Below are 14,825 nucleotides of genomic sequence, written 5' to 3' on the forward strand. Positions count from 1 at the left end.
CCCGGCAGAATCAATCAGCACTGGAGACAGTGAGCACAATACCAAATGACACCTCCCAATATGGATATCTTTTTTCACCGACTTGAAAAATGCCTGCCTCAGCCTTTCATAGCAGTGGCGATGGTGAAACAAAGTTCGCATTTTGTTCCCCTGGAAAACGCACCACAAGGTTTTCGGTGAAGTTTCGTATCCGTAGGATCCGATGGCTGTGCCTGCTCAGCAGGATACCAGAAGATTCTCCCTAACATTCATCTACATTTATTACATAAAATCATGAATGCCCACTCATCTTGCTAATTAGTACATACATTGTTTTTATCAGTTGTGAACTGTCCCACTCATTCACATTCCCGAAGGCTTAGCAGTGATTGGAGAAGCATCCTGGCCTCATGATTGGTGAGTGTGGATGGTGTTTACTTAAATTAGTGACTGCGCCTGACCTAGATTCTTTGGGATCTTCAATTTCAGGAACCGAGCCTTTGTTACAGTAAATCTCCCTCACATTGTCACACAACCACATTTCTGTGAGTAATAATGACCTTAAGGGGCTCATTACGATGCCGACACTGGCTTGGAATCGGGACCGACCAACTTGCAGTTGGCAGTTCGGCCTGAGCAATTACATTGCGACCGAACACCGTTCGGTTGGGGTCCCATTGTTCCCTAACCCGACAACTGGCCATAACATAGGCTCCTATTGGGAAATGGGGTGTGTGTGGAAAACCCTGCACTCTCTTGTTTGCACCCCATGGTGCCTGCCATACAATGCATTGTTTTACAGGGTAAAGGTGCCCCCTCGGCCATCAACCAATGGCCTCAGGATTAAGCCGGCCTGCTAGGGGCCCCCAAAGTCACTTTCCGGCAGCCTTTTCATGTAGGTCAGGCCAACTCGGAAAGGCTGTTGGAAATCGACATCATAATCGTGAGGTCGGAAACACTGTCCATAGGGCTGTTGGATGCGTTCTGACCGACACGTATACTCCAAGAGCCAGTTAGAACCGATTCGGAATGACCACGTGGTTTACCTTCCGAACGCGAACATCATAATCGGTTGGTCAGAAGTGTTCTGACACGGTCTAGGAGAATCCGACTGTCAGTCAGAGGCTTTCCGTCCGACATCGTAATCGTCCCCTAAATGTGTTTTTTTAATTGCACATATTGGCTAAAGTCCGAGAATTGAGCTGGCTTTTTTGGGCACATTTTACTTTGGGTCAAGTGGTAGTTCACAATCAGTATCTATTGAAGGCAAACTGCTTGTACAGCTGCTGGGTGGTCCATGGGATGCCCTCAGGAGGTGCAATGACAGTGTGCCATCTTTTTGTGGTGCACTGTGAGTGCACTTCCACAGGGTCCGCTTGCATCTGCGCCCATGGCTATAATATGGTGCAGGCACAGAGGAAAAGAGATTCCCTCATTTGCATGTGTTCGCTCTCTCTTTTCGGTGTCTCAAAAGTGTGTAATTGTCTTGTTGTCTAGGTTTATAGTTTCTGTCTAAATGCACAATTTCTGCATAAGACAATCTAAAGTAAAAGCTTGCAACTTCTTATCAGTGCACAGAGTTTGTTGACGTGCATTCACTTTAAGAAGGAAATACAGGAGGAGCCAAGATGGCCGCGGAGACGGACGTGTAATCTCCCGGCTCCTCGAGCCCTTGTATCCCGCGCAATAATCCTGCTTCCTATCCTGTACCTGAGTACCGGCGTAGTGTCGGGGGTGATTTCCTGATTCCGGAGGTGTCCCTCCGGAGTTTCTGCCTGCCCGGCACCCTGAGAAACGTCGAGATCCACGAAGGGGACGACCCCAGCCCTGGTCCCGGGACCTGTTCCACACAGCGCCGCCTGTGATTGCCGTGGCTACAGGAACCAATTACCTCGTAGCGGCGCCGTCATCCTGGGCTGACCGACTGGTTAACCGGCCTCTCCGTTGGCGATCGGGTGATTGGAACTGCTGGCCGATTGTAAGCCTGACTTGCTCCTTCCCCCTGTTAAAAGCTGCGGGATCGCCATCCATTGTCTCCCTTCTGCCGGGGGCGCCTCGGCGGCCATTACTCCCTCACTGCCTCGCCTCTCCTGTGCCGATCGGAGAGGGCCCCCCCCCCCCACGGTGTGCAGCCTGCGACTGCGGACCTGTCCGGTCCCGAGGGAGCGGTTCATTTTCTCCTGGCGCCGGCCCTGCCTGGAATCACTGTTTGCTTTGACGGTGGGAGCATGACGACCGGTTCCTTTGAGGCAATGGCGGATGGCGCCCTGGTTCCTGCTCGTAATCCCCGGCTTGCTCCTCGTTGGGGAACTGATTTGACTGACGCGTCTTATATTACGGAGGTAATGGAGCTACACTCTCAAGCTACTCTCGCCTCTGTTTTCCTGGCTCTAACTAGTCTGCGGGGTGCCTGGCAAACGTGCTTGCGGCTGCTGGAGGGGAAAGTTGATAGCTGCCTGGCCGATTTGGACTACACTCTGCCCGTCCTCTCTCCCTGCTCTGCTACACTGCCTCCGCGGTCCCCGGTCTGTGAGACATTGTTGCCGGAGACGTGTGAAATTGATCAGCAGCTTCGCCGGTTCATGGGGAACGAGCCACATTGTTCCCGCCTGTGCACTGATACATTGTCTCTCTCCCCAACACGGAAAGCAACCTCGCCCACTGGGTTCCAGGGACCGCTGCCTCAGTATTTGCCTATCCTGTCCGACTGTGCCTATCTCTGGGGGACATCGTTATCTCCCACAATGTGTGGTGTTGAGGATTTTGACGTTCTGCTCCATTTACGTGTTGACTCTGGCCGGGACTGGCGAATTTTACTTAGTCCTTGGACTCTTCTCTATTGCCGAGTGTGGCCATTTTGTTTCTTTGTTCTTGGGGGGGTGGGCTCTCCCCTTCTCTTCGCGGTTGCTGGCTTCCCGGGGGGGGCGGGCGCAGGAGGACATCTTAGATCGGGCCAGGGCTAGGTCTTTTAGTGTGTTGGGTGCATGGGCGGGCGGGGCCTGGGTTGGGCCTGTTCCTGGCTTGCTCCGCTTGCTTCATCGGAGTTCTTCCTCCGCTTCTGCATGGCGCTGACCATTTGTTTCGCAATGCGTAGGGGTTGCGGGCGGCTTGGGGTCCGGGAGATCTATTATTGTGTGGGCTCCTCCCCGCATCCTTCTTTTGGGAGTGATAGATCAGCTTGTCCTTTTCTTCCTCCCTCTATTCCTGTGTGAAAATTCTCATTTCTTATCTTCTTTTTTTTTCCCTTTTTCTACGCTTCACTAGTTTTCTCTTCTCCTTTCTTCCGTCTTCTTTTCTCGCTGCATTTCGGGTTTATGGGGCGACAGGCACGCTGCTAGGGGGGGGGTAGACCATAGCCTCTGCATGTGTGTAGGGTGGGGGGTTATATTTCATTTTTGTTAGTTTCTATGGGACCTATTTTTGCTCTTTTATCATTTTTCCTTTTTCCTTGCTTTCCTTTCCTCTTTCTCCCTTTCTTATTTTCCTCTCTTCTTGTTGTTGTTTCCTTTCTTCTATATTTCGGGTAAATCTGGGCGACAGGCACGCTGTTAGTGGGGTAGACCGTAGCCATTACAGTGATGTAGGGTGGGAGGGGTGTTTGTTGTTTTAGTTTGTTTTCTTCTATGGTCCCTTTTTGTCTTTCTCAGGGGGTGGGCTGCGTCCCTTGGTGTTTACTCCTTAGTCTCATTAGCGTCTGCACCTTTTCCCTTTTCGGGGCGGGTGGGCTGTTACGTATGGCGTCCACTTTATTTGTTTGTTGGTATTCTCTGTCTATTTTGTACCTGATGTGGGCGTATGTGATTTTTGGGCTCTGCCCTACTATATCATCGGCTTGCATGGGGGGCTGTTCCCTCCCGCCCCCCCCGTTTTCACTTTCGGTATATGCTGCATGACGCGCTGGTAGATGTGGTTACTGCCTCCTTTATACAATGTAAAACGAAACCTCTTTATCCTGGCGCTGGCGATGTTATGTTTGTTGCATCCATCCTGTGCTCATTCTGTCGTGTACATTGCTATGTTTATTGCCTCTCCTGACTTTGCGGCCGGCCCCTGTGGTTGTTGGCCAGCGCTTGTACTTATACCTGTTCTTCAATAAAGGTTTTAAAAAAAAAAAAAAAAAAAAAAAAAAAAAAAAAGAAGGAAATACAGTTTAAGGCAATTGTTTTGCTTTCAAAATACATGGTCCTCAACTACCATTAAATGTGTGAAATGGCCTAGATTTCATTGAAATATAAAGGATTTACATGGATCAGTAAAAAATATGGATCTAATTGTCTTCCACTTTCTGCTTCTTTGGCAGGTACCAGCTAACCTTATGTCATTTGAATGAGCCGTCTTCTAATTTGAATGACAACCGTATTGCTACATTAGGCTTTGTAGCTTAAAGTGCCAAACGACGAAATGGGAATAGTACAAAAGACAAGCAGAAAGCGAAAAGAGACTGTCGCTTGACATGTGAAAGAAGGATGCCACTGCGCTATTCTTTGTAAGATGAAAGGGTTTATGACTCTATCTTTAAAGCTGAATGTGAATATTGTGCCCAGGTTTTGGATATATCCTCTGGCGCAGCTGAAGAGAAGAAGTCTTCAATGCAGTCTCCTGCAGGATGTTGGATATGAATAACAAAGACTTTTTAAAAAGTGGCCATGGACAGTTTCAAAGAGCTGTCTGCCACAAACTGTGCATCACATCTTCTGCCAATTCTTTTTTTAAATGGTTATTTTTATTGTAAAGCTGCTTATGTAACTGAACAACATTTAGCCCATGTTGGGTTTTGAATTATTTCTAATGCATATTATAATGAATATTGACAGTGTTAACTTGCTGCAAAGTGTCAACTAGAATAGGACATAGATGAACAACGTTTTTATATCGGAGGTGCACTAAGTTGGGAGGCATATTTTGTAAAAATAAAAAAGGGTAAGAAAGAAAGTGGGATGATACAGCTGTTCATGTTTAAGCTAATTGGTATGTTTTGTATTTTGGCACAAAACAAACTACTGGAAAACTTTCCTTTCTGTGTTGTGATCATGCCAATGTAATAATGTCTGAACAAGGTACTTTTAATAAGTCTGCCATATCCACCTTCTCACTTTTACTTAATTTCTGAAACTCAAGCTAACTTCCCATAATGTTGTGTGCCAATTTTGACAGAACATAATAGAATTAATTAGCCAAACAACTAAAAATAGTACTGGGATTTGTGCTTATCCTTCATGAGGAATTTGCAATGTCTCCTGCTTTGCAATTACATTTTCCATTTTTACTATATTAGTATATAAGATATAGAAGAAATAACTGTCCTTTAAAACAATGAGCTCACATATCTTACTTTTAAGAAGAGAATGAATGCTAAGCCAGTGTGTCATTTTTTAATGCACTCATTTTTATGCCACGGATTGTTCCAGCTTTTGAGTTTATATCAATCATATTTTCTTTTCAAATGCATATCTTTGATTCCCTTTTAAATCTGGGCTTTCCACTTGAACGCTGTGGGTTCTGCTGGGACTACACAATTGCAAATGCTTGTTTTGGAAAGGGAATGAAGGAGGCTAATCACAAAGACATCTTGGAGTAAAGTAGTATCCCTGTAGTACTCTTCTATGTGCTCTTACAAGCCTTTGTGAATTAGACCCAAAACAGCTGAAGTAGGAATATATAGGCAATATTCATACACAATTAGCACAAATCGAAAAAGTTGGGCCCTTTATGAACTTTTGCTATTAGGGAGTTGGTCATTGTGGGGCCGAACCACAAGTTCGTGTGAGAGTATGTGAAAGAGTACTCATGTAGTCATACTTTATGTACTCATAAATACTTTGTGAATTGGCCCTATAACTCCCAATTTGGAGTAAAATGGTAATAAATAACCCTCAAATGTCTGGAGGAGATATGAATTCCAGAGGAGAGCTAAGTAGAGCCCCAATACCCCCATCGCACCCCTATGTTGGACTAAATTCCACTAAATTGCCAACATTGTTGTACTTGAAATGAAAGCACTTTATAAAAATGTGAAGAATATAAAACAATGAAGTATGTTTGCAGTTTTTAAGAAAAAACATGCACTGAAAAGCATGTCAGAATAAGTGTTTTGCCATGTTGCTTTCACATGTAAGTATTAGATAGCACATCTCCTAAAAGTTGTGTCACATGCAAATAAAAAATAAAATGAGTAACTAATTAACTTGAAGATTCCACGTCTCTACTCTACCAAGTACAGTCACATACATTTCACATCAGACAGCTGAATTCAGCATGGTTTTTAGAGCAAGCGCTGGTCCACAGAACTCCATTACATGTATGAATCATGAAAACTAATAGTTCTGGGATTGCCAATTATGAATGTGGTCCTATCTACCCACTTTGTTATTGAGCCTAGGATCCGGGTTCTCTGAGTTTATCTGCAAAATAATAATTAAAGTTGCATTCTGAGTGGTGACAAGATATTTTCATAGATTAACAATTTTTAAATCTATTTTAACAAATTAGGCCTAAGAAATGTAAACAGGTGAGAGTGAACTATGACCTACCTGCAGCATGTGTAATGGTGTGTATTTTAAACCTCAACTGGAATTGAATTATTTCCAGGAACAACAAAGATATACTCCAATCACTTTAGGAAAGACAATGGAGAAGGATGCTAATGTTCCGCTCACCACTGAAAAATATATGTTTTTATATTCTTTGAATCTAAATAGCCTTTGCTTTATGACTTTATTTGAGCAGTCTACATGTATAACATAGAGCCCTGTAAGGAAAATACCAATCAGCAGAGTCAAAGCAAGAGCTTCCTCTCTGCTACATTCAGTTTACTCTGCCTGGGATCATTTCATTTGAAAGTATTGGAGTGATTATGCAGGTCAGTACTAATAATCAAGGTAATGTGTTGTCAAATCGAAAATAAGTCATATCTACCACATTTTGTTAGTAAAGGTGTATAATGGCAAATCACTTTAGACACAAAATGGCATATCCCTTTAGATACAAATGATGTATTGTTTTACATAACTCCCTTAAATATTCTTTTTTGTTAACATTTATTTAAAGTGTAATAAATCAATTAGATGTGTGAGAGCATGTGGCAGTAACATGAACTGGAATAGTCGTAGTAAGCAACTCGAATAGTCTTTTCAAACATATGTGAGGAATCTTCGTTTGGTAATGAATTTTTAAGAATTGTTAACATGTTTTACATTTGTATGCAGCAATATTTATTAATAATTTATTTAAAACTGTGTTTTGGGATCCTTTACACACTTTGTGCCAAAATGCATGTGGTTCCAAAAAGCACCTACATGCTGCTTCTTTAGTACTTTTTAAGCCGTTCCCTATTTCTCACCTTCTGTGCAAGCTGATTTCTACAACTGAGTTTTTGTTATTATTCTTGTGAAAAATGTTGCACTATCTTTGGCTGTACTTTGAAGCAGGCACCACTGCATGCCATTTGTGTATAGACTCTTTGTATATCTCTTGTGAATTTGTCTCAAACATATTAACCACTGAAATTTAACTCTTGTGTAGGAGTCTTTTATTTTTTGTTTTTGCTATGTATTTTGTTACCTCAGTCTTGTACCAAGTTGGTGTACTATTCAGCTTGTTACATTAAAAATGATTGTTTCACTAATTCAATACATTAATGTAAAAGAACTGTTTTCTGCTAGATAAATTAACATTTGTGTGGAATTTACAGAATTTTTAAAGAGTCAGTTCCTGAAAAGTTATTAATATATCAGAAACATTAAAAATGGAAATCAGAGACCTGTTGTGATTTTATTTTTATTAAATCTGTTTTTTTTATTTTCTTCATTGGTACACAGATAACAAACTTGATTACCAACATGCATATATAAAACAAAGGGGGACAAGCCACAAACAGGTACACATTTATAGCATCAGCATTGAGAAATCAGATAAAAGAGGTGGGGCTCAGGGGGTCAGCACAGCCCGGTGGCAGGTCTGGCCAGAACAGAAAACGCCTAGTCATGCCTGAGGGGCACTGTTTGAGCGTCCATGCCGCTCGTGAAAGTCCGCAGCAGTCAGCAACAAGTCCTTAGCTATATATACATATAACGCGACTAAGTCCTCTTGAAGCCTGGGAACTAGACCGCTCATCCACGATGCAGCCCCCCGGCGACAGGCGATAACCAGTTTTCTCTCAGGGAGGGGAAAATCAGCCACGTATCACAAGTGGAGGGGAAGTGCGGTGCATTGTGAATAGGACTCCCGGTTTTATGGTATTTCTTTTTTTAACATTTCCGTCTGTATTTATCCATATTTCTTTTTTGCCCGTCTTGTCAGCATGTGTCCATATTTATTTTATGTTCTCTGAATAGATGAAGTTCTTATATGGTATATTTCCCCATTTATTTAACTTATAAATATTTGCTCACGCTTTGACACCTGACGTGTTTTAGCAAACTAAGCAGCCAAATATAACATAACAATACACCCTCAGGTAAATATTGACCTTATACTTCAAATAGATGTTGACATATGTTGTTATTTAATTAGACCACATCCTCCTTTTAACTCATGCCACCTACCTGCTCAGCCTTTAGGCTGGAATTAATTAAAGACAGTACGAAAAGGCACTCAAAAGAAGCCCAATTTTCTGTATTTTTCCATAAAACAATTATAAAGGAAGCACCTTGTTTTCGATCTGTATTTATCTGTAAAAATCAGTAAAAACGGAAAACTGGGAGCCCTAACTGTGATTGAGTAGAAGCTATCTCATTACTCGTGCAGACAATCTCCAAACAAACATGATATATGGGAGACCAGTGCTCTGCTAGGTGTATGGAATCTGCTGAGTCTGTTGAGCTTCTGGGACAACCACAGAGGTAGCACTGTTTGTCTATTTTACATATAAGTGCAACAACAGTTGTTTATTGGTTTAATATACATAACAATGATTAATAACTGCTTCCCTAGCCATTGTTCTATCTTTGGGGGCCTGGAACAGTCTGATTGGTCTCACCTCAGTTGAAGAGGTGTGGCACAGCGGCCAGGGTGCCTGACTCCGGTCCATGGGGTTCACGGTTCGATCGCCGGTGCCGGTGGCAGGTTAACCCAGCACCATGTGTCTGGGCGATAGCTCGCTTAATCTTCCCGATGACCCTCAGCACCGGAACACCTCTCCGGAGGTAGCTGTGTGCTTTACAAATGCTGGTATTTATTATTTATTTATTTGTAGGTGTGTGAGGGTTAGTAGTTGTCTTGGTACTGTCAATAGCAGCACAGGGAGGGGCAATGTGTGGTAAAAGCTGCAGCGGCACAGACGACAGATGTAGCTGCTGCTAGTGGCATCGGCAACACTTCTTGGGCACTGCTACTGGTAAGGGCCGGTGCGGCACATCAATAGCAGTCGGGTACGTTCGGAGGGCTCTTTTGCCCTGGAGCAACTCACTTATGACGCATCAGGTAGGGGTCATGTGTGGGCCCCGCCATATGTCGATGGTCCAGGGCACCTCCGAGGTTGGCGATGCCCTGACCTTGTCGTTTGCACTTGGGCGCCATTCTATAGCACCTCATAGGCGTTGCAGAGGCAGAGACAGCCTTTCGTGGTGTAGGTCGACAGCCTGCAGTTGTCTCAAGCCTAGTACTTGTGGTGATGCCTCACACCGTCACTGCTTCCAGTTGCTTACATTTCTCCCACACTGTACTTCAGGGCTGCAGCACGCCTACAAGAGGGTCAGACCCGCTTCCCGCCATTTTGGTGGCTTGGACCCTAGTCCCACATGCAGGACAAATGAACACGCAGACACACAGTTATAGCAAGTGGAACTGGCCCAGGGCACACGCGCCTGGCCCCTTTTATTTGCAGGCCCACATCACTTGCCACGCCTGTCGTTGATGGGTGTGGGGTGGGTATGGAAGCCAGTCCTCAGAGAGAGGCTGGTGACAAGGAACATTTATTGGAACACAAGAACGTGCCCCACAGAACACTGCAAGTGGTACCTAAATGTTTTATGTCACAGAGCTGCTAATAATGGGCACCAATATTAAAACCCCATCTTATGGTACTCTCCTTAGCCATATTATTTTTCAAATGCCGCCTGTAAAGTGATCCCATCGATGCTTAGACCATGTGTCTCCCCTCAGTCACCCTTTTCCCTCAACCCTTTTCCTACCCACCTCACCACTCCTGTGACTTCTGTACCTTTCACTTGTCATCTCTTCCCACTACTTGTGTCTCTCCACCTCTTCATTTGTCTTGCTTCATCTCTACACATAAAATTCTGCACCATCCCCTATTAGACTATTCTATTCCCTTACTAGTACACACTCGCCTTCCTTTCCAACTAAACTCCTCCAATCTCAAAGCACCTCCTTCCCTCAAGATTCAATATAATTTTAAAACATGTCCAGTTGTTGCTGTTACCGCTGTTGCTTTACTGTGTAATGGCTTCTGTCTTTACAGTTTGTTCCAATATGACGTCACTGGGACCCCTCTAGTAGAGTGGCATTAAAATGGAATACAAAATGGTAAATAAACTTTAAGGCGCCCCACAAAAGCAACGTTTATGTCAATGCTTATACAAGTAATGGGTAGACCATTAAATAAAGTGTGGGGGGGAGAGGTTGGGGGGTTGCACGTTTTAATACAAGCAAAGTCCAGAATGTTCTGTCTATGGCCGGCAATCCTTAATTTTCTGTGTGCATCATTTTTACACATATTGAAATTAAAGTAATTACTTGATTTGTAATTATAAAGGAAATATTTTGCAAAAGCTCCCGTTAGTTTCAATGACATTAGTTTTTATTTAACTTCTAGATTTTTGTTTTCTTTAAAATGTAAAGCTTTTATCAAACAGATTAATTTTACACAGAATTGACTTTGTGTTGTGGCCCCAACCATAATTACATTATGGACCAGCGGTTCTTAACACGTTTACGTCTGTGGACACCGACTGAACCGCTACTGGAGCCGGGGACCCTAGCCTAAGCAATTACTATGATTTGAACTTCACGATAAAATACAGAAACAAGTTTACTGGAATGAAATACACAAATGGAAACAAAAATATGAATGTTCATTTTTAATGTGAAGGTTGGATCTTTGGAAAACTCGTGAACGTTTTATTTCCAACAGTCAAAGTGTTGTGTTAGACTATAGTATATCACTTTGTCTATTTTTTGCTCCAAGTGCGTGCCCTCTTTTTGTCCCCTATGTTAGTGCGGCTTCATTTCAGGCCATCCATGCTAGGTTCCATTGCTGTACTTGCGCCACTCCCACAAATCAAGGTAAGAATACCACCTTAATTGTAGCTTTCAATATCAGATTTCTTCACATTTACAGAGCTTTTAAAACATCCAGTTTTCCATTGTGTACCTTTATTTATATGTACTCTACTAATCTCCTGAAATTATTTGATTTTCTATACAGTCTGTGACCTCCCTGAGTAGGCGTCTCGGACCCCAGGATCAGAATCACTGTTGTAGGCACCTACAAACAGATGGACTGAATGAAGCACATTATTTGATCTTATTGGGACTCTGGTTCTCTTTGGAGTGACTCAAGTTTTATACAGAAACCATCAGTCAGCCCCCCCCCCACCCCCCATGCTGCAAAACTGCCCCCGGTAACAAAAACAGTCCCTCAGGGCTCTAAAACCGGCCCCCGCCCTGCTGACCCACCGGGGAAATGCCCAGTTCCCGCAAAGGCCTGTCCGGCTCTGATTGCAAGGGCTCAAAGCCATGTCCCAGAGATGTGCCGAAAGGGGCCATGAACAGTGTGGCTAGTAAGTCCCTATGCCCTGTATGTTTGATCTCACATATTCCTCTCACTTGCAAGGTCCTTGCCAATTAATAATTGAAAGGAGATGTGAAGAGTGTCCAGAAGGTAAGGGGGATTTTTGCAAAGAATGATTGGTTCGGGTTGGTGGTTCATTGGGAACATGTGGAGAGTTTCTGAGCCTGATGATTTTCTTGCTAACTCTCAGCAAGACAGAGGCCCTCATTATGAGTGGGCCTATAAAAACAATGTTATTTTGCAACCCTAGAATAACCATTACCTGGAGTCCCAGTAATTCCGGCAGTAAAAGCAAGCATTTGCAATGCAATAGGTCTCGCATTTGTGAAAGCTAAAGCTCTTGATGCTGAAAATGACAATGTTTATTTATTTTTGCTTTTTTGTATGCAGCCTTGAAGTTATGGTTTTTCAGTAAGTGAGAAGGACCCAGATGAAGAGGAAGAAAGAAAGAGGGGGGAGGGGCAGTGGAGGAGAAGTGAACACAGACTGTTGTTCAAAGAAAGAAGAGAAAACTTAAAGTCGCGCTTCACTGGCAAATTTTCTAAAGTGGCCCCAATGTGTTTGGTTGTGAATAAAACCAATCTGGCCACTTCCCATATTTTTCCCCTTTTGTTTGTCCCTAATATTTATGAATGACATAAAAGATACAATTTTCGTGCGTTAGATCTGATCAACATGACCGCACAATAAACAACATCCTGCAAACATTGGAAATGTATGAAGCTGTGAGGGGAAGCATGTCTTTATCCGAGTTACAAAAACGATACATGTGCTGCTCGATGCCGTTTGGGAGGTGGGAGGGGTGCAGGCAAGGCAATAGAAGAAAAAACAATGGCAGCACCGCGCATTAGCTTTAAGCATCTTAAGTTAAAGCATGGGTGCCGCAATTGCTTCAAAAGTAAAGAAATAAAAAAAAATCTATTAAATTACTTTTGAAGTGATCGTGGCACCTGCGCTTTAGCTTAAGATGTTAGCTAAAGTGCGGGTGCTGCCATTGTAACCTTAGTAAATAAACAGAAGAAAAAGGGCATGTGATCACAACTAAAGTAAGGCGCGGCCACCATAGTACAAGCTGAGGCATGCTGTGGTGGTTAAATACATTTTTCTTTTAAAGCGTTCTGGGAGAGCATGTCCTACCTGCAACAGCAAACAGGAGAAAGTCGTGTAAGAAAATAGTGTTCCGACGCTGAAATTAAAATGTGCTGAGTAACAACACATGCAACAGGTGATGTAATCATGAAAGGTTACAAGAAGAGAAAATGCTGTACTAAGAAGGGACTACTAAGCCTATTGACCAATGAAAAGCTCCCATTCACAAAGGACAGAGACAGGAGCCAATTAAAAAGATGGGAGGAAAGTGGGCGGAGCTTTATGACCATATCCTAAATACGGTACAAAAGGGGGTGGTGATGGACGGAGCATCCGAACCAATCAAACACTCACACCCAGTCAAAAGATCTGGGTTTAATCCATCACCGTTCTTTAGCCCACTCTGCCACCCCAGTTCAGACATGGCCATATGCAAATCAGTCTGACCCTGTGCCTCATGGGAACAGTCCAGCCCGAACTGCCAAGCCATGCCTTCGCTGGACCGGAAACAAGCTTCCGAGGACCGGTTTCTGGCATTCCATCCGTCTTCAGCCCGGCTTGCTTGAATCCAGTGGCAAAGTGAGCAAGGGACTCACGTCTGAGCATACCCTGCCACACTTATGGCGGCCAAAGCGGTACCTCCCCCTTTTGTACCATATCCTAAATACAGCATGTCTCGAAGAGACAGCGCAAGTGCTGCCTAGGTGAGACCTAAAAATGAGGCTGACACGTTTTTGGGAAACTGTTATTACACACTACACCACACATAGAAAGCGGAAAGCGCATCAATGGAATGTTTTTGTGCAGGAAGATGCCCCTTTTGGCATGAAAACAATCCTGCCTACAGCACAGGCACTGTAGTACCACGGTCCAAGGGAGGCTGCATTGGTGCTAGACTGCCGAAACAGCGCCATCTCAGTGGAAAGTACAGGAATGCCCTGTATAGGATAAATACAGTGCATTCCTGTCCTTTCCCTGTAATGCAGGGCAGCACATCAAGTTAACCTGCTGCGCTACTATTATGGTAAACATTCCCCAGAGGGTGTAGATGCCACCCGTCTTTCCCTTCCAGAAGCAATAAAAAAAAGGCAATGCTTGCCGCTTCATAGCTCTTTTTTAGGGTCGAGCCTGCAAGACACTGTCAGTAACAAAAAAGGGCTTGCAGCCCACCCGTTGCTTACCATGAGTTGGCTTGTGTTGCACTCTTCTTTACAGCCCCCTAATTTGTCACGGCAGGCGTAACATCGCTTCTGTTCCTCTCTGTGGAGCAGGAACCAACACTGATTGAGTCAACTTAATCAGTGCCAGTCTACTGCTCCTGACGTGAGTGAGGCACTGTTTGTTCAGTTTTAACTTTTAGTGCCCTGCAAACAGAAGGCATGTGGCTGGCAAAAACGTGCCCAGCAGAACAAACAAAATTGCAAAGATTTATTTTCAATAGTTATCTTTATTTTATTTTGCAAAGTTTTCTTTCTCACTTTGGTCTCATGGTTACTTTTGTTTTTGCATGTGGGAGCTATTCTTAAAAGATGAGGATTATTTTATTGCAAAGAGACATTGTTTCTTTCTTATGTGTAATTTCTGAAATTATGCTTTAGCACATAATCATGCAGTACAATCCAGTCCATCCCACTCCAATCCAAAACAATCTCCCCCACCACTGCAATTCACCCCACTCCAATTTGCCTCACTCCAGTCCAATCCACCTCACACCAATCCACCCATTGCATCCCTAATTCACCACAATCCAGACCCCCATAATCCACCCAACACCAATGCAGTCAGGCACAATACAGCCCAATAAAATCTACCCCACTGCATCCAATCCACCACAGCCTAATCCAATCCACCCCACTCCCTCCCTAATGCACTCCACTCACAAAATAATCTGCCCCACTCCAATCCGCCCACTCCAATCTGTCCCACTCCAATCCATAATAATTGGCCCCACTCCAATCTGCCCTGTACAATCCAACACACTCCTCCCCACTCCAAACCACCCCAC

The 14,825-nt window shown here is 43.8% G+C and overlaps 1 protein-coding gene across 1 annotated transcript in view; it reads left to right on the plus strand.

The window, feature by feature from the left end:
• RALGPS1 (Ral GEF with PH domain and SH3 binding motif 1) overlaps positions 1-7,733 on the plus strand; it is a 1,636,862-nt gene extending 1,629,129 nt beyond the window's left edge. Inside the window, exon 22 of the mRNA XM_078646110.1 lies at positions 4,280-7,733. Within this exon, the coding sequence (XP_078502236.1) occupies positions 4,280-4,309 (30 nt within the window). The 3' untranslated portion in view covers positions 4,310-7,733. The remainder of the gene's footprint in view (positions 1-4,279) is intronic.
• Positions 7,734-14,825: the final 7,092 nt, after the last annotated feature.

Source organism: Lissotriton helveticus, chromosome 5_1 (genome assembly GCF_964261635.1).
Source record: "Lissotriton helveticus chromosome 5_1, aLisHel1.1, whole genome shotgun sequence".
Lineage (NCBI taxonomy): Eukaryota > Metazoa > Chordata > Amphibia > Caudata > Salamandridae > Lissotriton > Lissotriton helveticus.